The 27,933-nt window shown below is 47.4% G+C and overlaps 1 protein-coding gene across 3 annotated transcripts in view; it reads right to left on the reverse strand.

The window, feature by feature from the left end:
- LAMB2 (laminin subunit beta 2) overlaps positions 1-27,933 on the reverse strand; it is a 141,305-nt gene that overhangs the window by 78,556 nt on the left and 34,816 nt on the right. For all 3 annotated transcript variants that reach the window (XM_088473221.1, XM_088473220.1, XM_088473223.1), the window contains exons 3-8: positions 27,488-27,660; positions 25,839-25,974; positions 12,065-12,138; positions 10,397-10,585; positions 7,962-8,025; positions 1,403-1,605 (exon numbers count right to left, since the gene is read on the reverse strand). In XM_088473221.1, coding sequence (XP_088329347.1) covers positions 1,403-1,605; positions 7,962-8,025; positions 10,397-10,585; positions 12,065-12,138; positions 25,839-25,974; positions 27,488-27,660 — 839 coding nt within the window. The remainder of the gene's footprint in view (positions 1-1,402; positions 1,606-7,961; positions 8,026-10,396; positions 10,586-12,064; positions 12,139-25,838; positions 25,975-27,487; positions 27,661-27,933) is intronic.

Genomic DNA, 27,933 nt, shown 5'->3' on the forward strand with positions numbered 1-27,933 from the left:
TACCACTAACACGTCATGAGTATTTATTTAATCAGGCACAGGTGAGGTAATCTATTCCTGGCTGCTTCCACAGACAGAAATCCACAAAACATGACCTGTTAGTGGCACTTGAGGATTGTGGTTGAGAACCACTGGTCAAGTCCAGAATACAGAGCGTATTCCGATGGACAGGGACGGACTGGGGCTGCTGAGCAAAAGGGGCATGACCTCGCCTCGCGGGGCAGAGCAGAGCTCCAGGAGGCAGAACTGGTCAGCCAGGGTTTGGCATCAGACCAGCCCATCTGGCCATCGACCCTTTTGGCATTTGCCAGAAGTGCCAAATGGGCAGTCCGTCCTTGCCGATGGCTAATGTCCAAGTTTGAGACCAGTCTGGTGACTAATTAGATGTGCTGAGCTCAGTATAGTAGCCATCTGGTCTATGTAAATCCAACACACTTGGCTGGTCAGCAGAGAAGGGTTTCATCTGTTGACTGGTTGTCAAAACTGGACCCAATCTGGTTAGATCCCAACATTGTGGTTCGAGATCAAAGTTGATCTTAATCTGATGGCTCATGAACAAAGCTAATGCCAGTGTCCTCCTCACGGACCCCCAGCTGCTCCTCCACAGAGGTATAGCTTCCATTACCTAACTGTATTACTGACGTATACAGCTTCATCTCCTGTCCTGCTCTGAACTAAGAACTCTGTCAGCCAGAAACAGCACTGACTAATAAACCCTCCATCTCTCTGTAGACGCCTGTCTTCCCACTCGTCCTCCGGAACTCTGGTGCATTTGCAGCTATTGAGATAGACAGCGATCAGTGCTTCAATAGTGGACTCTCTCAAAGTATGGACCAAGTGGTGATTGCTACAGTACAATGCCTACTGCTATACCTACTATGACCGTGGAAGTTCCACAACAGGATCCTAGCTTCAACAAACTATCACTGTGTTGGGTTGTGCTGCAGACATTGTGACTTTAGGCTAGCCAATCATTGTTGGGCTCTGTTGAGTTACTTGACAGTTCCCCAATGTCTTGAAGGCTGAGAAAGGAGGCACATACAGCTCGAGACACTTGGTGCAACTGAGGTGCACCCCATGCTACAGATTCAGTTGAATGGAAGGTGGAGGGAGGAATAGCCACAGGCCCACAGACGCTCAGATAAGATCCTTTTTTACACAGATTTGCAACTGACCCAGTGGTCAGTGTACACTAGTAATGTAGTTCCGTTGGGTGTTACAGCTTTTACTAGTGCGAATAATGCAACTTTTGAAAAAAGGGTGCAAGGACCCTGGTGCGCCAAAAGGCGATATTTGGCACAGGAGGAACCACAGTGTATAAGGGACACATCTGTATATGTAATTTCTTGATAGAAGTAAACAGAGCATAAAGAATCAGATAAAACTAATGTAGGGTTTGTACCATGCCCTCTATGTCCCTGGAGATGCCTGGTATGGGGGCACACTCGGAGGCATGGCCGTAACAGAAGCAGTTTCCTCGCACTACCAGCTCATACAGGGCGTAATAATACTTTTCCTTTATCTCCAGGCGGGAGTCCAGCAGGTTATCGCCCAACGTGTGCAGCTTGGTGAAATGAATTCTGAGGTTGGTGATCTTTAGCAGATCTGCAATATAGAATGGTCACAATGAGAACATTGTAAAGATTACGTTTCTGAATCATGTATAACAAAAAAACAGTAACAAGTTCTTAAATGCGGGATTAAGGTCAAAATATCTCTTCTCCTAAAATAACGCAGAACACAGATAGCCGACATCTGGTTCTCCGGCTATCGTAGAAGTACAAGTTCCAGCCACAGGAACTGGAAGGTCATGCTGGGCCTTGTAGTCTCAAATAGCCTCTGATACAGACTTTACTCTTACAAATACACAGTATTGGAAATTAAATATAGTACGATATTCTAGAAACACCAGGATTAGCCCTGGAAATCATCAAACAAAGTTTTGTTCACTCTAAATGGTTGTGTGTTAAAAACAGAAATTCACTTATATAATGACCATTACTAGTATTTGTATTAAACAGTGTTAGGCGCCATTTTCTTTTTATACAACTAGAGTGCTGCTCAGTCTGGCCCTCATTCAGAGTCGGTCGTAAGCGGCCGCTCGATCGTACGCCTAACGATCGAGAATCAGAAAAAAAAACAATTGCACGGCCGGGCGATCGCAACCAAAGTGACGCCCATACATGAACAATGCACCTCCTCTAGCTAACGAGTGATAGCAGCTAGCGATTGAGTCAATCATTGTCAGTCGTTGTCAGTCGCTGTATGTTAATTTTCTTCTGATGGTTGCGGCCGCTTGTGTTGGGTGCAAATTACACCAAAAATTAACAAAAAAAACGCATAGAATAAGCCATCCCCATGAAATTTCTTTATTCTTATTACTCACTAATGCAAACGCAACTGAATCAATTACAAGCCAATTAGCAGTGTTATTAGCAACAACAATCGATTATTAGCTGCTTGCATTGTGTGGCACAAAATAGAAACATCAGACATAACATCAGTCGCATTCCATAGTATCGATTGTACTCTGGGGCTTGAGAGAGCACATACCCAACCTCAAGCTGTACGATCAGTCAGGCCTCTAACCTGCTCGCAGAGCGACGTTTTACTACTTCCAGCCTTCTATGTTGGTCGTAGCAGGTAATTTATGTACACCCCCGAAACGCCCTGAAAACGGTGAGGAACGCCTGCGTTTTTAGACCACCACCCCCGTCACCACCCACAAACGGCCTTTCATGTCAATCAACTCTCGGAAGCCACTTCCGGCTCGTAAGCCGTACGATCGACAGCATTTTGGATCGCAAGGTCTCGTACGCACATGCGCACAACTAACCATATGCATGAGTGGTTTGGAAACATCGGATGCGTACGACCGAGCGTCCGCTTACGACCGACTCTGAATGAGGTCCTCTGTCCCCTCAGATTAATATTATATGATTTTAAAAAGAAAATCATTACTGGAATAAATTTCAAATGTGGTAAATAATAAGTGTTATATATGTAATCTTATTTCTTTAATCTTTCCCTATAGAATGGTAATTTATTATGGGATGTAGTTAAGATGCCAGCGGTCGGGATGCCAGCGGTTGAAATCCCGGAGCTGGAATCCCGACCCGTGGCCAGAATACCGGCTCCGGAATCCCAACATTACTTGAGATTACAAATTGTCCTTCTCTACTATTTGCAGACAACATGTCCGTTATAGAAAAGCTGGATAAAATACAGTAGACCAAGACAACATAGGTCTCCATAGCAAAAACTGTGCTTGAGCAAAGTCACGCCTTAAACTGGCCTGATCAGGGTTTATGTCCAATTTTTCCATACACACAAAGATGCATAATTTTAACAGATGCAGCTGCTTGGCAGTTCTAAATAGTACCTGTTACCTACTTATATGGAGGCAGCCATTTTGCAGACTCACCTAAAGTCAGGGCCGTAACTAGGGTGGTGCGACCAATGCCATGACACAGGGCAGGGGGCACTGTTTGGGCCTGTCAATTTTCCGGTTTATTATCATCCTCACTTGTGGCTTCCTCTTCTTTTATCCCCAGCATCTCCTGGCCTCCCCTCTCTCTTCCCTGAACCTTCCCTATGAGACCATGGCCCTTTGGTGCACTCTCTTTTGCCCCTATTTAACAAATGTGTGTGGGGGGCGGGGGCGCAAATGCTCTCTCTGGTACAGGGCACCAAAAATTCTAGTTAAGGCTCTGCGTAAAGTACTTTGGATATTGGCTCAACCCACAAAATGGCTGCCTGCACTGTGAGTAGGTGACATATACATACAACCACCCACAGCTTTAGCGAGTGGCCAGATTGATGGTCGCGATGGTCAAGACCATCGCGACCATCGGGGCTTGCAACGAGACCCTTGTGGTAGGGTCTCGTCTACCGCAAGCCCCAGTGAGCTTTCGGCTCTATTAGAGCCGGAAGCTCACCACTGACATCACGAGTGATGTCAGTGGGGCCACCCACAGATGGCGGGCGTTCCATCGGGAACGCCTCCATTTGGGAAGCCACCCCCCACCCCGCCTACAAAACGGTGCGAGCTGTCGATCACCATCGACAGCCGCCCCTTTTGTAGTGAGCCCCGGAGCGACTGAATTTCTCTCTCGCTCCGGGGCTTGCGCGTGCGCAGGGCCTCAACATCGACCCGATTGCGAGCAGGTCTGAATGAGACCCATAGTGATAAACAAGCGTATTTAGGACCTCATTCAGAGCCGGACGCTATTTGCGCTCGCTCGTTCAGAAAAAGGGGCTGGCTATTTAAATTGAGCACTCGCTCTTTGCGGTCTGTTGACGCCTCTATGTCTGAGCGAGCGTCCGAAACATGCGCTCGCTATTTTGTAAAGATGCCCCTTGGCTGCTCGCATCATACGTCATCTCCGCTATTTATTTGATTAATCGAGTACATCGAAAGGCGTATGAACTGCTCGCAATTCTTGTGGTAGTATTTTCCTACCGCAATCATGCGAGCAGTTCAGGCTAAAAGACAACCAAGTGACGTGGTCAATGACGCTGCTTTGTTAATTATGCACATCCTTAAAACGCCCATTTTGACCGTTTGGCACGCCTGCGTTCGGATCTCCACTCCCCGTTTTCAAGCACCTTCCCCTGTTACCACCCACAAACGCCTCATCCTGTCACTCAAATTACCAGCCCCTCGCTATTTTGCGAGCACACAATTTCCGACCGCACTGACTGGTTGGCGCATTCGCATTACGACCCATACGCATGCGCAGATGTGCGAACATCGCTCGGAGCAAGCGAGCGGCCGCTTACGAGCGGCTCTGAATCAGGCCCTTAGTTACTAGCAGATGGAGTAATCCATGACAACCAATCAGAGATGATCAGTTATCATCAGAATATTCGGAAATTGGACTAATAAAAGAAGACGTCTGATTGCTTGCTATGGTTTTTTTTTTAGTACAGTTGTATCATGTATCCTACATTATAAAATATTTTCTTTTCGGTCTGCACCTGTTATGCTGTAGAACTTCGGGAAAAAAAATGTGAACACCAGACTCGTTATCTAGTTATAGGACTGATATAAGTGCACCGGTTGGATATTTTTTTGATCCAGAGAAAGGGTGTTAGGAATTTAATTATGAACTCCCACCGGCGCGCTCATCTTCATGGATGTTGTGCAGAGTGACACTTCCACTAACTAAACCAGCTGGGACATGTCAGGATTTTACAGTAATCTGCTTTTTAGCTCCACACATGGCTGGTGACTGGAGTGGGGCCAAGAGTAACACCCAGTATCGTCCTCTAAGCAGGGAGTCTGCCATGTATGGGAATACAGCGACGCTGAAAACACAGAGCTAAATCAGTAACAGCCACAGAGATCTTCCCCGGCTCACAAATAGCTCCCCTGCTTTTAGAAAGGAATCAGACGTCTCCGTAACTGTCAAGAAATAGCTGAAGAATGGTGCATTATTCAGCCCCTGTATCAGTCTGCTCTGTGCTACTGGATGGATGACATTGTTCTTGGAATCATGGTAGAACTGTCTAGTACAAGGGATGTTAATAACGTGTAAGCTCCTGAAAATAATATCTGTGTCAACACTGAGCTATGATGTCATTGCTTATACTCTGTGCATTCTGATGTCAGCACTTCGGTATTAGGGACTGATTTAGAGATGGATGGTAATACAGCCGCTAATCGCAGCCGCTCTCGCAATAGCGCTTGCGGGAATATGCCGTTGCTAATCTCAGTGTTCCCTTTGTGCGGGACGGGGAGATGGAGCGTACGAGCGCTGAGACACCCACTTTCAGGCTCTGAGGTCTGTGCATTTGCGATGGAGATTGTAAACACTCCAACATTGACTCAACATTGGTCGCACCATAGACATTTGCGGTAACTTTGGGTCTGCTCTTGCTGCTCTCCTCATATCCAACTAAACACGGCCTTTTGGGATGTGAGTTTGCGAATTGGGAGCACAGCAGCGTTCCCAGACACACCCCCCGTGATGCCTCCATAACACGTCCATGAAACGGCCCTATTTTGCAATCACTTTAGGTCGCCTCCCAATCTCCACCCTGATACGCCTAGGGCCGGCCCGAGCCAATTCTTTTTGGTAAGCGGATATAGATTTTGGCGCCTCTCAGTGGACCTTCATCTCAGATCACTCATTCCACCCCCCATGGAGCCCCTCACAGCCCAGGACCCCTCATCACAGCCCCTCACAGCACCCCTCATCACAGCACCCCCCACCACAGCCCCAGTCATTACAGCCCCACTCATCACAGCCCCTTTCATCCCCCCTCATGACAGACCCTCACGGCACCCCTCACCACAGCCCCTCTCATCACAGCCCCTTTCATCCCCCCTCATCACAGCCCCTGACAGCACCCCTCACCACAGCCCCTCTCATCACAGCCCCTTTCATCCCCCCTCATCACAGCACCCCTCACCACAGCCCCTCACACTCCCCTCACCACAGCCCCTCTCACTCCCCTCATCACAGCCCCTCACAGCACCCCTCATCACAGCCCCTCACAGCACCCCTCACCACAGCCCCTCTCATCACAGCCCTTTCATCCCCCCTCATCACAGCACCCCTCATCACAGCCCCTAACACTCCCCTCACCACAGCCCCTCTCACTCCCCTCATCACAGTACCCCTCATTACAGCCCCTCACAGCACCCCTCACCACAGCTCCTCTCACTCCCCTCATCACAGCCCCTCATATCCCCTCAACACAGCCCCTCTCACTCCCCCTCATCATAGTCCCTCTCACTCCCCCTCATATCAGCCCATCCATCACAGTCCCTCACATCCCCCTCATCACAGCCCCTCCATCACAGCCCCTCCATCACAGCCCCTCATCACATCCCCCTCATCACAGCCCCTCCATCACAGCCCCTCATCATAGCCCCTCTCACTCCCCCTCATCACAGCCCCTTATCACAGCCCCCTCCATCACAGACCCCTTCATCACAGCCCCCTCCATCACAGCCATCTCCTTCACAGCCCCCTCCATCACAGCCCCCTCCATCACAGCCCCCCACTCAGATTTACCTGGTAGCTTCAGGCTGTCCTTAACAGCGGCAGTAGAGGACTGGTGGCGGAGGACTGGTCTGGCAGCGACATTGGTGGGCACCCTCCTGAGCGCTGCGCACGCCTGCGCAGGCAGTTGTGCTGCAGTGACACAGTCTTCCCGGAGGCCGCTTTGCATGTCACTGGCCGTGGCCGGGTCAGGGCGCCCTCCTCTAGGTGGCGCCCTACTCGTCTGTGTAACCAGTGTATATGTAAAACTGGCCCTGGATACGTCCAGGGATTGCAAACCCCTTCTCAAGTGTTAGAGATTCCGTACACAATTGAGAACACTTAGGTTGGCGCGTGCGCAGTAAGGATTTATTGGACTTGTTGCGCATGCGCTGTAGCAAAAAAATGTGGGAACATCCAACCAGCGTCCATCTCTGAAGGAGGCCCTTAGTTAACAAAAGATTAGTAAGGATTAGTGCACCCCTTGCTATAAATTGATGCGTATATATTACAAGTCATCTTGAATTTCTGAGACCCGTATTAAAGCACTTATCAGGCAGCCTTGTACTTTTATATTGTAACGGCGACTTCTAACATTCATATAATTTGCAGTGGGGAGCTCTATCCAATATAGTATTTTTGTTGCTGCTATTTACAACCAGCCACCTTGTGGAGGATGAGGGGATGACGATGAAAAGAAAGTTTTAGGAATTCCAATAATTTTATTTCACTTCACTTCTCGGGGGACATGTAGTTACATTAACATGGCACGGATATCATAGAACTTCTGTGCAATTTTCCTTAAAGCGGACATATCGCCTACATAAAACGGAGGCCATAGCTGCCTACAAACTAGGACAATGTAGACCAAACCCGCCCGTGATGCCGAGATTCCCTTCCAGCAGCCGCGCCCCAGTCTCGGCGGCCCTGTGTACCTGTGCTTTGATGCTTCCATTAGGCAGAACTTACTTTGAATGCGAGAGCTGTACGGGTCTCTGATCGGAATAGCTGGATCCAGAACTCTGTATATCACCTGCAGACAAAATACAGGGGCAATAACCAATGACACAGTGCAGGTGTTGAGGAGATTACAGACAGCATTACAGGGATACCCTCTGAATCAAAACAGAAAAGAAATATGCCCGCACTCAGTTATACCCCTATTATATATCGATACCAGAGCCACATCTAGACTTTTTGGTGCCCTGTGCCAGAGAGAGCACTTTTTAAATAGGGACATAAGATAGTGCACCTGAAAAAGGGCCATGGCCTCATGGGGAAGGGCCGGGGAAGAGATAGGGGAGGCCAGGAGATGCTGGGGATAACAGAAGAAGAAGCTACAAGTGAGAATGCTAATAAACAGGAAAATTGACAGGTCCAAACAGCGCCCGCTGCCCTGCGGTGCCCTGTGCCATGGCACAGGTCGTACTGCCCTAGTTATGGCCCTGATTGGTACCAGCTTTCACCACAACTGTAATTATGTGGGTATCTGATAAATGAAAGCAGGGGGATGTTGTTCATATTTAATCAAAATATTTAAGCTTGCAGTTGCCGCCCAGCGCTAAGGGATCAGCCCACTTCAAGGGAGCCCAATAACTGCAAGTCCCTACATTATCATAAATGCTTCACACACCATTAAATTGTCAGGTAGGTACAACATTGTATCTGTGGTTATAGCATCAGCAACAATTTGTCTTTCTGTATTGTATACCATCTGGACTGTCAGAATATTATTCAGGACTTTATCAAAGAGGAAAGAAAGGAAAGTACCCCAAGGGTATTATGGCAATGTAGGGTTGTGAGGGGGAAAGTGATGGAATGACACTGTGAGATGAATGAGGGCAGAGTTAGGTCATTAGGTGGACAGTTTTCAGGTAAAACTGTGAGATGGACAATGGTGGTGTAATGCTGTGAGATGGACAATGGTGGTGTAATGCTGTAAGATGGACAATGGTGGTGTAATGCTGTGAGATGGACAGTGGTGGTGTAATGCTGTGAGATGGACAGTGGTGGTGTAATGCTGTGAGATGGACAATGGTGGTGTAATGCTGTGAGATGGACAGTGGTGGTGTAATGCTGTGAGATGGACAATGGTGGTGTAATGCTGTGAGATGGACAGTGGTGGTGTAATGCTGTGAGATGGACAATGGTGGTGTAATCCTGTGAGGTGGACAGCGGGGGTGTAAAGTCATGAGATGGACGGGGGTGGGAGGACAGTTGATGTGTAATGCTGGGAGGTGGACAGTGGTGGTGTGATGCTGTGAGGTGGACAGTGGCAGTGCAATGCTGTGTTGTGGACAGTGGTGGTGTTATGCTGCAAGGTGGACAGTGGTGGTGTAATGCTGTGAGGTGGACAGTGCTGGTGTAATGCTGTGAGGTGGACAGTTGCGGTGCAATGTTGTGAAGTGGACAGTGGCAGTGTAATGCTGTGAGATTAATAGTGGTAAAGTAATGCTGTGAGATGGACAATGGTGGTGTAATGTTTTGAAGTAGACAGATGGGGTGTGAGACTGTGAGATGGACACCGGTGGTGTAATGCTGTGAGATGGACAATGGTGGTGTAATGCTGTGAGGTGGACACTGGTGGTTTAATGCTGTGACATAGACAATGGTGGTGCAATGGTTTGAGGTGGACAGATGGGGAGTGAGTCTGTGAGATGGACAGTGGCGGTGTAAAGCTGTTAACTTGATGGTGATATAATTTTGTGATATGGACAATGGTGGCTTAATGCTGTGAGAAGGGCACTGGTATAATGCTGTGAGATGGACGGTGGTGGTGTATCTCTGTGAGATGGACGGTTGTGGTTTGACCCTGTGAGATGGACGGTGACAAGATGAACAGTGGTGCTATAAAGTTGTATGTCGGATAGTGGTGGTCCAAAGCTATAAGACGGACATTGGTGATGCAATGCTGTGAGATGAATGGATGGTGGTGTAATGCTGTCACACGGATGGTGGTGCAATGCTGTCAGATGGATGGTGGTGAAATGAATAGTGCTGGTGTAACGTTGTGAGATGGATAGCGGTGGTATAAGGCTGAGCGGTGGAATATGGCGATAAGCGTACAATGGTTAGTCACTCAAGATGAAAAGTAAGCTGATTAACTATAGTATCGGACAAGATAAACATAACAAAGAAGGTGATATAAGGTATACCTCTTGTTATGATTTACAATTTTAATTAAACCTCTGGTAATTAATTTCAGAACGCTGCGTTGTATTTTTTTAGTTCATTAACAGTTGTGATGGAAAACATAATCAGATAACCTTATAGCAAAGTAAATGGATTCCCAAGTATTTCTATGTTCCTTGGCTTTCCTGGACCACCTCCATCTCTATCTTCATCATCCTCACATCCTGCGGTACGGACCCAATTCTCACTTTATATTTTGTTTATTCTCTTACCTCTCCCTCAGTGGACGGCTCGATATCAGAGTAACGGGATTCGCAGAGGACATCGTCCACCTTGCGCTGGATGTTCCGGGAGATATTGGGGAACACGGCTGCACAATCATACGCAAAGTATCTGTAAACCTGCCAGCTCCGGCCAAAATCCGACGAGCGCTCCACTAACATGGCCGCCGGCCTGAATGTCTAAGGGAATGAAAATACAAAACTGGAAATGTAGGATATGGCTACACAATCTGTATAATCCAACAATGATGAACAAACTTGCACCAAAAGTCTTTCAAAGTACCAAATAATACGGCACACGTCACTGTGAGTTATCAGTTTAAGGTTTAATGGTGATTAGAGATTCTTCTGGGGCATCTTGTACTTCTCCCAGTATATGGAAGAGATACTGGCATGCTTTGACTCAGGGCCGGCTCTAGGGGTGTTCGACCCATAGAGGGCGCACCCCTCCCCAACATCCCGATTTCAGTTGGACAGTACTATCCCGCTGTTCCACCCGTGGGTCGAAGTGGCCCGCGGGTGGTCAAATCGGGAGGTCAGGGACCCCCACCGCCACAGCTGTGCTGGACCCCGGAGAGTCTGAATGGATGCTACGCGCATGCGCGCGACATCCATTCAGTGACGGGAGAGGGGCTGGGGGAAGCCCAGCTAGTGAGGCTCCCCCCAGCCTGACGTTATTTGGAGGCAGGCACACCTCCTAATAACGTCACGTAGGGGGCGTGACCCATGTTAATTAAGCCATGCCCCCATTTCGGTTGCGCACACGTGCAAAGATAGGGTGCAGTGAAGAGGGCCGGCACAGTGTGCTCCGACCCCTGGAGCCGGCCCTGCTTTGACTGATGGACCACTATGAGCGAAAAGCTAAACGTGCAAAACCATTCTGTCATATAACTCATGGGTCTTTTTTTATTGAGTCCTCATGAGCCCCCCGTTATATGAAGACGCACATGCCATGTCCATGGTCACCAGTCTTCCCATAGGGATCAATGATCCATAACAAGACATCGGCCAAAATGTAATAGCCTGCGAGTGGCCTGTAGTGGCGAGATTTCACGATGTAGCCTCGAGAGTTAAATCTGCAATACTTTTAAAACCAGGTGGCAATGACCTAATAACTGTTGTTCTTTCATTTGCTGCTGACAATACATTTTTTATAAACACCAAATAAAATTATCAGAATGAAACCAACATTGTTGCAACAAAGTTAAAAGTATTTGGCTGCCTGCTTGCCAAGTCCCACTGTAGTGATTAGAGAGGAGCCCGTTAAAACTCAGGCTACCATCTTTTCAACGTCCCGATACAGGTCAGGTGAAATCTTAAGCTCACATCAGCTTAATGATATTACACAGGTGCTTGTAAAGGGCAGGGTTTACTCTGAACCACAGAAATCTTAAGCTCACAAGTAAAAGGATTGTACAAAAAAAAACCTTGCTTCATTTCAACAACAAAAGAGAATCCTAATCATTTTCTGATTATTTGACGAAAAATGAGGGACATGATTAAAAAAAAAAAAGAAACGCGTGGTATTCCATTTCAATTCACAGGACATCATCCTAGTAACCCAGACTAGTCACTAGCTATTTGTTTTCCTACAATATCCAACAAGAGATGAAATGAGCCAGAGGAAATCTCTGCAATTATCAGTAACATTAGATTTACCTTGAAGGTCATTATGAGATGAGTGAAGTGAAATTCAGCCTCCAAATCTAATTGAATAGTAACATCAGGAACACCTACATTAAGATAAGAAAGAAATATTGTATATTTATATAATATTCTTTGTCATTAATCATTTATTTTAGACAAATGGGTTATTTCCAAGTTATTAGTTTTATTTATTTATGAATTTTTTTATTTATCATCTCTTTATTAATTTATTCATCTCTTTATTTATTTATTTATATTTGTATTTATTTATTTTTAAACCGCTTATTTATAATAATTGGCAGATGACAAAGTGTAAGCAAACAAATAAACATCACTATGACAGACAGTATAGGAGAAATAAACACAAACCAAACACATTGCTACAAAAAAATACAAAAAGGCACATACACTCGTCATATAGGGTTAAGGTGTGAATTGCGCAAAAAGACTAATTTGTAAAGTGGGGGAGGAACAAGGAAGGGGAGGGGGGGGAGGTAAAGCAGATAAACAATTATGAGAGACTACTCCGGTTCCATAACTTATTTGGAGTATGAAATATTTGCCAACACTGTGCAAGACCTTGAAATAAAGAATTGTCTAAGAGGCTACAGTAAATATTTAATGAACCTCAAAAAAATTCAGACACGCTACACATCATTCTTTGAGCACCATACACACATAGTATACTGGCTCATGTCCCAATTCTGCTTTTTTGTTAATGCCTGTTTAAAGCTGCATTACACAGCCATTTGCTGTCATATTTGGAACGCCCACTTAAAACTGTATTACCACATAGGAATTATTTTATCCCAATGCGGCCCCTGCTCCTAGCCAGAGTCTTCGGGGCGGCTCTGTGCAGCCATTTTTCTCATCCTCTTCCATTTCTCTCTCTCAACCCCGGATGACAACCGGTTGCAGGTGCAGGTTATGCTCCCAGGTTCCCCTCTAGGTGGCGCCTAGGACCCATCCAAATAAAATGATTCCTAAGTGATAATGAAACTTTGATTCATTTTAATCTTGTTTTCTAAATACTGCTCACTATAGCCCCCCTTTTTTATAATCAAAGTCACCCTATGAGTAAGGGGGCAACAGACACCTCAAGTACAATATAATACCCAGTACAGTAGAAGGGAACTGGATGAGGCACTCATTAAGAACACAGGGACTCATTCAGGGATCTAGGCAAACCCGATGGTGTGCGAGCATCTCCAATATTAGAAGATCGGTGCATGCGTTCCCCAAAGCCGCAGCGCTGTTTGGTGGCGGGGAGTGGGTGGAGCCGGCCTGCCTTCCCGGAATCACTCCCATTTTCATGGGAATGCGGGGACAGGGTCTGCGTCTTCCAATGCAGATGTTCCGACCCCGGCTGAGCAGTTCCATTGCTCATCTGAGTAATTTAATTTTATTCAGCCTTGGCGATTATTGCGGCCGATGGTCGCAAAGGTGATCTGATGCTGAGTCTATGGATGCAGCACTCGGATCGCCGATGTTGGCAGGAGGTGTCTTTTTCCTACATATGCCTCCTGTTACATTACCATATGTTAGCATCGATGATTCGCCCATCTATGAATCACCCCCACAGTATACAAAGTATAGTGGGCTGGCAGCCAGTATTGTGCCAAGGGGCGGCCTGACCCCTAAATCCGCCCCTATTTGCAGTTATAAAAAAACTCTCTTCAGATATCTTGGGGTCTATTTACTAAGCAGTGTCAGGAGACAGAGTGAAAAGTGATAAGAAAGTGATAAGGTGCCAGCCAATCAGCTCCCAACTGTCATTTTTCAAACACAGCCTGTGAGATGGCAGTTGTGAGCTGATTGGCTGGCACCTTATCACTTTCTTATCACTTTTCACTCTGTCTCCTAACACTGATTAGTAAATAGACCCCATAGTCTTATTTATGCATTTGGATGTAGTCTTCTATACATTCAGCAAGAGATGCCTCGTTCCTCTCAGTTGTTATTGCTTATCGATTTGCAACCACTGGCAGGAGGCAGAGTCACATATTTTGGATTTAAGAATAGCTGGGGGTGCCTAATAGTTTAGGGGCGAATAATAAGCATCACTGCTAGTTCCTATTGCATTCATACAAAAACAAATGTTATCAGTCCCAGGTGCTTTTGAGGTCATGGTTTTTTCCCCATACAACCAAAAAGCACAAAAACGCACCTTGTTTAGCAGTTGCTGTAATAATAAAAGTCTAGTGCACATTTATGTCCTTATCGCTTCCTTTATTCGGTCCAGGTTCACATACCTTAAAAGTCAGATTAATGTCAGTGCACAGTTACTTTTGACCTAATTCCCCTGGAAATAACAACACTTCAAAGAGGTTTTTTTTTTTCCCTTAGAAGCTGAATTGATAATAATGAAGGAATGAAATACAAAGATTAAGTAACGGCGATCACAGTATTCTCCTGGATGGACTTCAATAGATTTAGGAATAATTCATTGGAGACTGAAATCCTCTTAGGACTTTAATGAGTCCGGATTCAGAATGTAGTTGCTGCTGAGTGACAGAGCCTCGGAGCTTAATGAGAGATGAGCTATTGTGAAGGCTACCGCCAGCGTGGGCCCCAAGTACCAATGGTGAACTCAACGTAGGGCTCAATGGAGTACTATGGGAAAGACGGTTGTGATAGAAGCCCAAAGCTGTAGGGTGTCCCAGAGCCCCACCAGACCTGGGGGGATGGGAATTTATCAAACAGTATAAAGAGGGCATGTGGAGGTATTTCCCATAGCAACCAACCAGATTCCAGCTATCATTTATCTAGTACATTCTATTAACTGATAGCTATAATCTGATTGGCTGCTAAGGGAAACGCCTTCACGTGTCCTATTTAGGTTTGATACATCTCCCCTCTAGCAGTGTAAGTTTGTTTGAAAATCTTATCAATGAAGCAATGCGACCTGACTAGAAGACACTGGGCACACATGGCCAGAGAGATTGGTCACATTTCGTCGTATTGCCTTAGCAGAGCCACTCGGACCTGGCCACTCATCCTGGCTCCAGAGCAATTTTATCTGTACAATTTGGGCACCCGAATTCTGCATGTACTGTATGGCTATATCGCTAATAGACCCAGCCATTTGGAGCCCAGACTGTAGGACCAGATCTCATTGGGCCTCATTCTGAGGCGGACGCATCTGCGGCCGCGACACCTGCATACTACTTTATGCTAACGCTAGTATCCGCCCCTCTATACCGATTACTCATATGTCTTCATTAGGAAGGCTTCGCCGCCTACTGGTCTCCCATTGGAAGCCATCGCCATTAATATCAGGACTTACGCCCACTCCAAGCTGGGTGCAAATGATCTGTCAGAGACAGGCGCCCCATCTCTGCCCGCGCGCTGCAAACGAGCTTGGAAGTCGGCCCACACACCCCGTGTCACACCCTCGGCACTCCCACGAAACGGATCACTTCAGTGCGATCGCATGGGCGCTGCCTAGTCACTTCCCAGAAACGCATGGAAAGAGTTGTCCATCAACAGCTGGGTCAATTCTGTCTGCACTTTCAATCTTCGCCCAAGACGCGGAGCATGCGCAGTCTGTGATTGCTTTCTGCGGCTTATGTGCAGTTTGCATTTATCCGAGTGATCCGTCCATATTTGGACTCCAACACCCAATCAGGCCCATTGTGTGGTCACCTTACAGGGAACCTCTCCTTTCTGACCTCTTGTGTTATATACAGGCCAGTCTACCTAGTAAGGGACACAAAGGGCGTGCTGAGCACACTAAATGTCTATTGAGTAGCAGTCTGGACTTCCTCCACCTGATCCCCACCAACCTGTCACACTGCTGGAGAGTGGGGATGGGTGGGGGTACGGTAGGGGCCTCATTTATCAAGCTATTCTTGTGAGTGACAAGCAGTTAGCACACTAAGGGCCTGATCAAGAGGTTGGACGCTATTTCAGCCACGGCGTCCTACTAACGCTGCAGCCAACGGACTTACTACTAATGCGCCCGGCTGCAGCGCTGATCCATCGCTGTGCATATTAAGATGCACCATCAGTCACACCTTTGGAGATTGCAACTATTCTATAGCAGGTGCAATATCACCATCCGAACATGGCTGTTGGGGCCAGCGAAGCGACTCGGAAGCATGCGCAGACTAAAAATGTTATCCGCTCGCGTCCAACTTCGCCACTGCGTCCACCTCTGAATTAGCCCAGAAGCAGCAAGTTTAGGAGTTTTTCTAGAACCCAGGAAAATTAAACGTTAATAGTCCTGTAATATAATATTTTCTCATCGTCGTACATAATAATTTTGATTTCATTTGGTTGTCAAAAAATTTTCCAATTTGAATATCAAATTGGGTTTCAAAATTCTGAAAAAAAAAGAATCACTCATTGGGGTTGATGAACCAAGATTTGTGGTCGTGATGTGCCCCGATGTAGGGATGGGCGTAGATTTGCCATATACGGTACCTTCTAAACTGCGGCTACATCGACGATTTCTGTACAAACCTCTGTGAGAGCGAACAGTAGTCAGCAATGTAGGGGGTCGTGCGATGTGCCGTTCCGTAACACGATGGACAGCACATCCTACCTCATTGAATTGACCCCTAAGTTATGATGACGAAAACCTAAAACGGTCCTGGTAATAACATAGGGCAGCCTTAACTTGCCCTTGGAGCAGGTAGTGAAAAAAAACGGTGGCGTCATGCCAGTATTAGGTGTATGGTTGCCATTGTAATATTGGTTAATATTTATCCAGAAATGGTGATTTGTAATATAATCGATACCAAAAAAATATGTTTCAATTTTCAGCGCCACGTTCCCTCAGGGCAAATAGGAAAATGGACCAGCAGTATGTGCTGTGTGATTCTACCCGCCTTAATACAGGTACATAGAATGACGTTCCCCTTGATACATCAGGTGGCGTGTATTAAACAAGGATCCATACAGCCAGCCCAGGTGGCAGCAGCAGATGCTGCGTTACAGGGCGATTAGTGTCCTGGCACTCGACAGCCCAATTTCTATGCAGAATTGTTTTCGCCATTTGCACCTGTTTTCCCCGCTTGTAAATAACACGATTTTCTCTGCATAAACTTTCTACTGGACCGAGGCCAAACAGGAGCGCTATCTCCAACTTGACACATGCAAAATGTTTCCTATGATTTCAGTGCAAAAAAAACAGAAGTGGAAAATCTGACCCGTCTCGTCAGATGAGTAAAACACGCAGAAATGTAACAAGAAGGATTGCAAGACTGTGCTGGGCTGTAAACTGACTATTTCATATGCCAGAGCCTTAATTCATTATAGATGGTGATTCCACTTTCAGTTCTGGACAGATTTTTAAATCACATGATGACATGTCAGTAAATAATCGGACCCTTTCGCCTCAATGTAAAGTCTCAATAGTATGGAGGGATCATAGGAAGGGTGAGACAGTGGGCCTGATTCAGAGACGAACGCTCTGACCAGAGCGCTCGCTCTGAATCAGGGCCCTCCTACCTCATTTTGGAGCGGCCTCATGGACGCTCGCATAGCTGTGGGTTACCACCCACAGCTATAGCGAGCGTCCATGATGATGGTCGCGATGGTCAAGACCATCGCGACCATCGGGCTTGCGACGAGACCCTGCGGTAGGGTCTCGGTGACCGCAAGCCCTGGACTGATTTTGGCTCTATCAGAGCCCAAATCACTCCCACTGACATCACTAGTGATGTCAGTGGGGCCGGACCCAGACGGTAGGCGTTCCAATGGGAACGCCTCCGTCTGGCAGCCACGCCCCCGGCACGCCCACCAAAGGGGGCGTGCTGTCACTCACCATCGACAGCACGCCCCCTTTGGTGCGAGACCCGGAGCGACGACTTCCTCATCGCTCGCCGGGTCTCGCGCATGCACACGACGGAGCTCCCTCCGTCGTGCGCATGCGCACTTCGGCACCATCGACCCGCTTGCGAGCGAACAGCGCTCACGAGCGGGTCAGAATCAGGCCCAGTGTTACCATGGAAGGACGGTCCGAAGGCTGCTGGAGAATAGCATTGGTGGGGGGAGGACTGGTTATTGGATGTTTAAGGGTCAGATTTATTAAACCTACTAAGGAGGACACGTGGAGGTGCTTCCCATAGCAACCAATCAGATTATAGCTGTCTTTTATCTAGTGCAGGAATGGCCAACCTGTGGCTCTCCAGCTGTTGTAAACTACAAGTCCCAGCATGCACTGCTTCAGTTTTGCTATTAGGGAATGCTAAAACTGTGGCAGGGTATGTTGGGATGTGTAGTTTCACAACAGCTGGAGAGCCAGTGCATTCTATAAAATGACAGCTAAAATCTGATTGGTAATATAAGGGCAATACCTCCAATCATGGGCATAGTTACAGTGGCTGCAGGGGCTGCCATTGCTATGGGGCCCCGAGGCTTCGGGGCCCCGAACCCAGGTTATATAGTTGCATACCAGGGCACTGTAATGTGGCACAATATGACCTGGAGGCATTATAGTGTGGCATAATATGACCTGGAGCTGGAGGTACTATAGTGTGGCATAATATGAACAAGGGACACTGTAGGTCATGATGTGAAATGGGGACACTGTGTTGCATAATGTGTACTGGCAGTCTTTCAATTTGACATACAGTATAGGGGAAATATATCAAACCTTGGAGAGAGATAAAGTACCGGCCAATCAGCTTCTGTTATTTTACAGGCTGTATTTGAAAAATGACAGAAGCTGATTTGCTGGTACATTATCTCTCTCCACATTATCTCTCTTCAAGGTTTGATACATCTCCCCCCATAATGTGAACTAGGGCACTACTATGGTTCATAAATTTAACAACTGCTGCGGAGAGGTGTTTCTCTAAAAGCATTGGGACAGGGGCTCCTTCAAAATGTTGCTATGGAGCCCACATAGTTCTGGCTATGCCCCTGCCTCCAATTGTCCTCTTTAGAAGATAGAGGGAATGAAAAGGGGGAGGATGTTGTCTATAAAATAAATCCTATATAAAGCTGAATAGTTACCTATTCAATGTATTTAATTGGCCTCCTCATTTCCTTAGCCAGAGAGCCTGGGGCTGTCCTATGTAGCCATTATCCCAGGGGCTGATGTGATGGGTCTGTGCACAGCCCCAGATGAAAACCAGAGCTCCCTGTATAACTATGTGTAGGGTAGAGGGGTGTGAGCAAGAGGAACAATCGCCCACCAACATTTTCAAGCAGTGAATGAAATTAATTTGCTGGTTCTGCATTACCACCTACGTGGAGCATCACGCTAATCCTCTCCCCCTACCCGGGGACCGCCAGGCTTTTCCCAGAGTTCCAGGTGTGGGAAGAAGAAGCACTGAGTAAGGGAACAAGCTTGTGAAAGGAACTACAAATCTAGAGTCAACTCCTTGTATAAAAGAGACTAAAGGTCCTAGAAAGTAACCGGTTAATGCAATTGCAAAAAGCAGCAAAGCGTAATAGAGTTATAATTATTGGGAGTAACTACCCAGGTACAAATGGGGACACTACATCTTTTGGTAAAGAAATCAGATATTATTAATATTGCACTTATTAAATAATAGGGAGGTATATTTACTAAAGTGAGAGGTTTTAGAAGTGAAGATGTTGCCCATAGCAACCAATCAGATTCTAGCTATTATCTACTAGAAGGTGCTAGTTAAATGTTATGTAGAATCTGATTGGTTGCTTTGGGCGAATGTACAGATGAGGAGGCATTTAGCTAATAGGACTGCAGTGGGCGTGAATGGGACTGCAGGGGGCGTGAATGGGACTGCAGTGGGCATGAATGGGACTGCAGGGGGCGTGAATAGAACTGCATTGGGAGTGAATGGGACTGCAGTGAGTGTGAATGGGACTGCAGTGGGCGTAAATGCAGTAGGAGTGAATGGGACTGCAGTAGGAGTGAATGGGACTGTAGTGGGCGTGAATGGGACTGCAGTGAGTATGAATGGGACTGCAGTGAGTGTGAATGGGACTGCAGTGAATATTTACGGGACTGCAGTGAGTTTTAACGGGACTGCAATGAGTTTGAATGGGAATGCAGTGGGCGTGAATGGGACTGCAGTGGGCGTGAATAGAACTGCAGTGGGCGTGAATGGGACTGCAGTGGGCGTGAATAGAACTGCAGTGGGAGTGAATGGGAATGCAGTGAGTGTGAATGGGACTGCAGTAGGAGTGAATGGGACTGTAGTGGGCGTGAATGGGACTGCAGTGAGTGTGAATGGGACTGTAGTGAGTATTTACAGGACTTCAGTGAGTTTTAACAGGACTGCAATGAGTTTGAATGGGAATGCAGTAGGTGTGAATGGGACTGCAGTGGGCGTGAATAGAACTGCAGTGGGCGTGAATAGGACTGCAGTGGGCGTAAATGGGACTGCAGTGGGCGTGAATGGGACTGCAATGGGAGTGAATGGGACTGCACTGGGAGTGAATGGGAATGCAGTGGGAGTGAATCGGAATGCAGTGGGAGTGAATGGGACTGCAGTGGGCGTAAATGGGCGTAAATGGGACTGCAGTGGGCGTGAATAGAACTGCAGTGGGAGTGAATGGGACTGCAGTGGGCGTGAATGGGACTGCAGTAGGAGTGAATGGGACTGCAGTAGGAGTGAATGGGACTGTAGTGGGCGTGAATGGGACTGCAGTGAGTGTGAATGGGACTGCAGTGAGTGTGAATGGGACTGCAGTAGGAGTGAATGGGACTGTAGTGGGCGTGAATGGGACTGCAGTGAGTGTGAATGGGACTGTAGTGAGTATTTACGGGACTTCAGTGAGTTTTAACGGGACTGCAATGAGTTTGAATGGGAATGCAGTAGGTGTGAATGGGACTGCAGTGGGCGTGAATAGAACTGCAGTGGGCGTGAATAGGACTGCAGTGGGCGTAAATGGGACTGCAGTGGGCGTGAATGGGACTGCAGTGAGTGTGAATGGGAATGCAATGGGAGTGAATGGGACTGCACTGGGAGTGAATGGGAATGCAGTGGGAGTGAATCGGAATGCAGTGGGAGTGAATGGGACTGCAGTGGGCGTAAATGGGCGTAAATGGGACTGCAGTGGGCGTGAATAGAACTGCAGTGGGAGTGAATGGGACTGCAGTGGGCGTGAATGGGACTGCAGTAGGAGTGAATGGGACTGCAGTAGGAGTGAATGGGACTGTAGTGGGCGTGAATGGGACTGCAGTGAGTGTGAATGGGACTGCAGTGAGTGTGAATGGGACTGCAGTGAGTGTGAATGGGACTGCAGTGAGTATTTACAGGACTGCAGTGAGTTTTAACGGGACTGCAATGAGTTTGAATGGGAATGCAGTAGGCGTGAATGGAGCTGCAATGGGCGTGAATAGAACTGCAGTGGGCGTGAATGGGACTGCAGTGGGCGTGAATAGAATTGCAGTGGGCGTGAATAGAACTGCAGTGGGCGTAAATGGGACTGCAGTGGGCGTGAATAGGACTGCAGTGGTCATAAATGGGACTGCAGTGGGAGTGAATGGGAATGCAATGGGTGTGAATGGGAATGCAGTGGGATTGAATGGGAATGCAGTGGGCGTAGATGGGACTGCAGTGGGAGTGAATGGGAATGCAGTGGGAGTGAATGGGACTGCAGTGGGCGTAGATGGGACTGCAGTGGGAGTGAATGGGAATGCAATGGGAGTGAATGGGACTGCACTGGGAGTGAATGGGTATGCAGTGGGAGTGAATGGGAATGCAGTGGGAGTGAATGGGACTGCAGTGAGTGTGAATGGGACTGCAGTGGGCGTAGATGGGACTGCAGTGGGAGTGAATGGGAATGCAGTGGGAGTGAATGGGACTGCAGTGGGAGTGAATGGGACTACAGTGGGAGTGAATGGGACTGCAGTGGGAGTGAATGAGAATGCAGTGGGAGTGAATGGGACTGCAGTGAGTGTGAATGGGACTGCAGTGGGCGTAGATGGGACTGCAGTGGGAGTGAATGGGAATGCAGTGGGAGTGAATGGGAATGCAGTGGGAGTGAATGGGACTGCAGTGAGTATTAACGGGACTGCAGTGAGTGTGAACAGGACTGCACTGAGCATGAATGGGACAGCAGGGGGCGTGAATGGGACTGCAGTGAGTATTAACGGGACTGCAGTGAGTGTGAACAGGACTGCACTGGGCATGAATGGGACTGCAGTGGGCGTGAATGGGACTGCAGTGGGCGTGAATGGGACTGCAGTGGGCATGAATGGGACTGCAGTGGACCTGAATGGGACTGCAGTGGGCGTGAATAGGACTGCAGTGGGAGTGAATGGGGCTGCAGTGGGCGTGAATGGGACTGCAGTGGGTGTGAATAGGACTGCAGTGGGTGTGAATGGGGCTTCAGTGGGCGTGAATCGGACTACAGTGGGCGTGAATGGGACTGCAGTGGGCGTGAATGGGACTGCAGTGGACCTGAATGGGACTGCAGTGGGCGTGAATGGGACTGCAGTGGGCGTGAATGGGACTGCAGTGGGTATGAATAGGACTGCAGTGGGTATGAATAGGACTGCAGTGGGTATGAATAGGACTGCAATGGGTGTGAATGGGGCTTCAGTGGGCGTGAATGGGACTGCAGTGGGTGTGAATAGGACTGCAGTGGGTGTGAATGGGACTGCAGTGGGCGTGAATGGGACTACAGAGGACCTGAATGGGACTGCAGTGGACCTGAATGGGACTGCAGTGGGCATGAATAGGACTGCAGTGGGTATGAATAGGACTGCAGTGGGTATGAATGGGACTGCAGTGGGTGTGAATAGGACTGCAGTGGGTATGAATAGGACTGCAGTGGGCGTGAATGGGACTGCAGTGGGTATGAATAGGACTGCAGTGGGTATGAATAGGACTGCAGTGGATGTGCAGTCACAGCAAAAGTACAGTAAGGGCTTTAAATATGTGTCTAAATAATAAACATTTTACGCGCGGATGAGAATAATAGAGGAATGAGTCAGGATTTCCTGGGAACTGTGGAAAGATTAATACGTTCCTCCACAATCTTCATATTTTCCCCTCTCCCTGTGCTCCTGGGGGATGTAAACTGTGCAGTAGAAAATAAAAAAGAACGTTAATAAGCCTCTAGATAAAATAAAACCCTGTTGGGATTAGTTCATGAAATCCGCAAAGGCTACATATTTTTTCTTTTTTGTCACAGCACTAATCCAAAAGGAGAATATATGTAATTAAATTAACCTGCTTTAATGAGGGAAAGGAAGGAAAGACGGAGCGGGAAGCTTAGATGGATTAACTCCTGCTGTGCCTGCGGGCACTTTCCAAACCTATCACTAACCTCTGTTGGTAATGTCTCCAGCAGATATGCTATGTAACTCCCTGGGCCTGACTTTACCAGCAGTAAGTAGATGCTATTTATGCCGTTGATGTGTGGTTTTGTAACCAGCTCAGTTCATGAGTGAAATAATGTAAGTTGTGCAGACACTAGTTACCAGCTTATGGCACCTTACATCACTTACTGATGATCTAAAAGGAAAAACAAAGCATCCTGGATATCAGTGTTTCACAAAGAAGATTTTAAGGTCAGAGAACTTTTCTATGATCAATCTTCCCCTGCAGCTTCATTGCGTTTCTCCAGCTCCAGCAACCTGTAGCCAATCAGATCATCATAGCATTCACAGCAGCACAGACTATTTCAGTGAATGTGCTAAAAGACTAAGGGGTCTATTCATTATCGACAAATGGCCCAGTAACCATGCGGAAACACTAGTTTCCACATGTTTTAGTTACAGGGCCATTCTTCTTCAGAGGTCCGATAGGCGCTGCGGACCACTTGTGGCACCCTATAAATAAAATGTAATAATTATAATAATAATATTCAGTTTGTTTCCGAGAACAACCGCCATCTTCAGATGGCGCTTGTTCTCAGATCCCTGCTCCTTCCTATGGGAAGGAGTTCCAAGGATGCAAATAGGGATCCGAGTGGATCCCTCCGCCGCCTCCTCACCACCTCCCCTGCGGCTGTGCGCATATGTGCTTGGGTCACGCATGCATAGCTGGGACGACGGGGAGGAGGTAAGTAACGCAGCTACTGGATACTTAAGTATTCCTCGCAGCAAGACCATTACTTAATCATCGGAGGCCATATGGCCTCTGATGATGAATAGGCCTCTCAAAGACTGAGAGATAAGTAGTGGAAGGAACTGAGGACCTCATTCAGAGCCGCTCGCAAAATGCGTGCGCTCGCTCTGAATGAGGGCGGCTGCTTCTGTGGTATGAGCTGGCCTCCTGGCCGCTCGCTAAGCTGTGGGTGACCACCCACAGCTTTAGTGAGCGGCCAGGTTGATGGTCGCAATGGTCAAGACCATCGCGACCATCGGGGCTTGCGACGAGACCCTTGTGGTAGGGTCTCGTCTGCCGCAAGCCCCAGTGAGCTTTCGGCTCTAATAAAGCCGAGTGATGTCAGTGGGGCCGCACCCAAATGGCAGGCGTTCCTTCGGGAACGCCTCCATTTGGCCAAAGACAGCCGCCCCTTTTGGAGTGAGCCCCGGAGCGAGAGAATTTCTCTCTCGCTCCGGGGCTTGCGCACGCGCAGTGCGGCCGCTGCGAGTGCGCAGGGCCTCAACATCGACCCGCTTGCGAGCGCTCGGCGCTTGCGAGCGGGTCAGAATGAGACCCAGAGTCCTCCAACAGCATAATGGCACAATACGCCTTTTAAACAGATGTAGGAAGATTGTGGGGTCAATAAAGGTGTCATGCAACAATCATGTTTTGTTTTGTAGACTGACAACATTTACTTACAATAGTCATATTTTACTTTTATATTTCTATTATTATGATTCATATTACGTTTGTAACAACAATGGTTGACCACCACTAGCGCTTCCAAATTCGGCAGCACTTGACACTGAGGGATAGTCTCACAAAAAGTTTCCCTTCCACAGAGTATAAATACAAACAAGTTAGTGTCTATGCGCCAGAATAATGTTAGGAAAGTTCACCAAACGTATCCACAACTCTAGGATGTGTTCTTCACTCCACAAACGACAAACATCTGTTCTTCTATGTTTCAAAAGGTTGGATCCATTTTCAACATATGCAAAAAAGGTCAGAGAAAGACTTGGTATTGCAGGCAGGAAGATCCCAATGAACAATGACCAGCTGTTTTGTCTGTTTGCCTTGTATTTCATCTGGCCTGTGGTCCAGTTCAGTCTGTCTTGTTCATTGGGATCTTCCTGCCTGCAATACCAAGTCTTTCTCTGACCTTTTTTGCATATGTTGAAAATGGATCCAACCTTTTGAAACATAGAAGAACAGATGTTTGTCGTTTGTGGAGTGGAGAACACATCCTAGAGTTGTGGATACGTTTGGTGAACTTTCCTAACATTATTCTGGCGCATAGACACTAATGTTTTCACATCAGCGTGCTTACGATACCGATATACAATACCATTTTGATGGATAATTTGGTTATTCGATCACTCAATTGACATCAAATCGCTGTCTTTGTGTGGCCAGAAATCTTTATTAACATGTGATTGGGATCAATTAGAAGTATGGGATGGGTGGAAAAATGTGATTGGCAGATGAGACCATGATCTGGCAGTCTGTACTGCCATTGGCTGCTTGGACATAATGAGCAGCTATCCGGCCGCTCAGCTTCAGTCCCAAGCTATTGGATCCAGGTCATTCATGCAGGTGGCTTGGTTCTCAGGCTGAGCAACTGGATCTGCCTGTAAATGGCAATTTGCTGATAGCGCAGAAATGTTCCCTATGTAATGTGTGATGAGGTTGGCTGTGAGCTACTGCCGAACAACGTCCAAAACGTAGGAAGTGAAACGGTCAGTAAAGGAATGCCCTACATACCCTCCATAATTCAACTCTGTGACTTGTATGGACTATATTACCATTCTCAGACTGCCACCAAGCTTTCTTCCGGTCCTCGGCAAAAGTGGTGATGACATTTTCGATGCGGTGGCTGATGGGGTTGGTCAGCCGGTTGTAAGGTCTTCGCGAGTCACAGACAAAGCACTTCTTCTCATCCTGGCAAACACGTTAAACATCGATTAATTGGTTTCTACAGTTACGCAGTTTATTTACAACAAGTTATGAAATTCGCTGATAAAGTTCTAAAATATATTTTCATTTTTGCATATGAGGTCTTAAAGAAGAATTTCACCCAAATACCATTTTTTAGAGATCAACCCACCAACTGAGAGACAGAATTATGGGTTTCCCATTTGTTGGATGCCTACAGTTGCAGAGGCTCTGGGCCGTTCTATAAGACTTCACACTCTGAAGAACTTTGAATGGGTACAATGCTCAGGGCAAATGAATAGCCAGTGCTGATTCGTCAGCATGGGAGAAACTGGCCACTGCTTCTGGAGGCAGGAAGAAATCATTTGGAAACTAAAGGGGGCCCAGATATAGGATCCACTGTGGTTTTGCTACTTGGGAAAATTGGGTTGATCCCTAAAAATGATTTCTTTAAGCTTGTTACCCATGCCAGCGACACCACAGTGCAGCAGTTGCCAGCCCTTGCTCTTGCAGTCAAGGAAAGGATATGAATGAAGGGCATTCCAGTGACCCCCCCTTGGTGTACCCTTGCTGTGAAAGCAAGCATATGCTGCAGGCAGAGGTGCTGCCTCTCGCAGATACAGTTACAAACAGGTATGTCATTATTGGAACAAGTTTGTTCCAACTGATTTACTATTTCATAATAAGAAACTTTAATATATTGTATTTACATCAATATTAGACGCATTGAAGACTAGGGCCCTCATTCAGAGCCGTACGCTCTGAGCAGAGCGCACGCTCTGAATGAGGGCCGGGCTCCATTTTCATGGAGCGTCCTCCTGGACGCTCGTATAGCTGTGGGTCACCACCCACAGGCTATACGAGCGTGCTTTGTGATGGCCGCGATGGTCGAGACCATCGCGACCATCGAAATTGCGAGCCGGAGCCTGCGGTTGAGGTTTTCAACCGCAAGCTCCGGAGTGATTTTGGCTCTATCAGAGCCAAAATCACTCCCACTGACATCACTAGTGATGTCAGTGGGCCGGCTTCTGACGGGAGGCGTTCCCGTGGGAACGCCCCCGTCAGGGAGGCACGCCCACCAAAGGGGGCGTGCTGTCAATCAACATTGACAGCACGCCCCCTTTGATCGGACACAACGAGCGAAGGACTTTCCTTCGCTCGTCGCGTCTGGCGCATGCGCACGACGGAGCTCCCTCCGTCGTGCGCATGCTCAGTGCATAACATCGACCCACTTGCGAGCGGACAGCCGCTCGCGAGTGGGTCTGAATCAGGCCCTAAATACATTAAGAAAATACATATTTATTGCTGTATAACATGCATATAAACACTACCCTGGCAAATCATGAAGTCCCAGTTTTAAAGGCGACTCGTCGACATGATTCGACAATTTCCTCATTCAATTATTATTGGAATGCTCATTTTTTATATATTTTTTTTGTTTCCAATTCACTTCCTGGCTCCAAAGTTTCTTGCAGAGTTAGAGCACATTTTGTTTACACGGCCTCTTGGCCTCACTCACCTGAAGATGACTCACAATACAGTAGGGCTGCGATCTGTGGAGTCCACAGGTTGACGTAGCCTTCAGTTTATCCGCACGACCAACGAGCAGGTCCCCCGTGCCCGGATAGCAGCTGCCCTGAGAGCAGCCGTGCGGCGGCTCGGGATTCTGGGCAAGTGCACCAACAATCAGCGCTGCGGACAGACAAAGCAGTGTCAAAGGGCTGTATGGCTCTACACAATATCATTGTAGCAACACATTCATCAGTCTCACCACAAATGATTTACACTGGTGACATTTATGAAGACTTGTGCTCAGGAAAAACTTTCTGTAACAGATATTAAACACTCAGGGGGTGATGTATTAAACCTTGGAGAAAGAAAGTGAAGAGAGATAAAGTACCAATGAATCAGCTCCTACCTGTCATGTTACAGGCTGTGTTTGAAAAATGACAGTTTGGAGCTGAT

The sequence above is a fragment of the Taudactylus pleione genome, unplaced genomic scaffold (assembly GCF_031769625.1).
Source record: "Taudactylus pleione unplaced genomic scaffold, aTauple2 ptg000133l, whole genome shotgun sequence".
NCBI classification, from domain to species: Eukaryota; Metazoa; Chordata; class Amphibia; order Anura; family Myobatrachidae; genus Taudactylus; species Taudactylus pleione.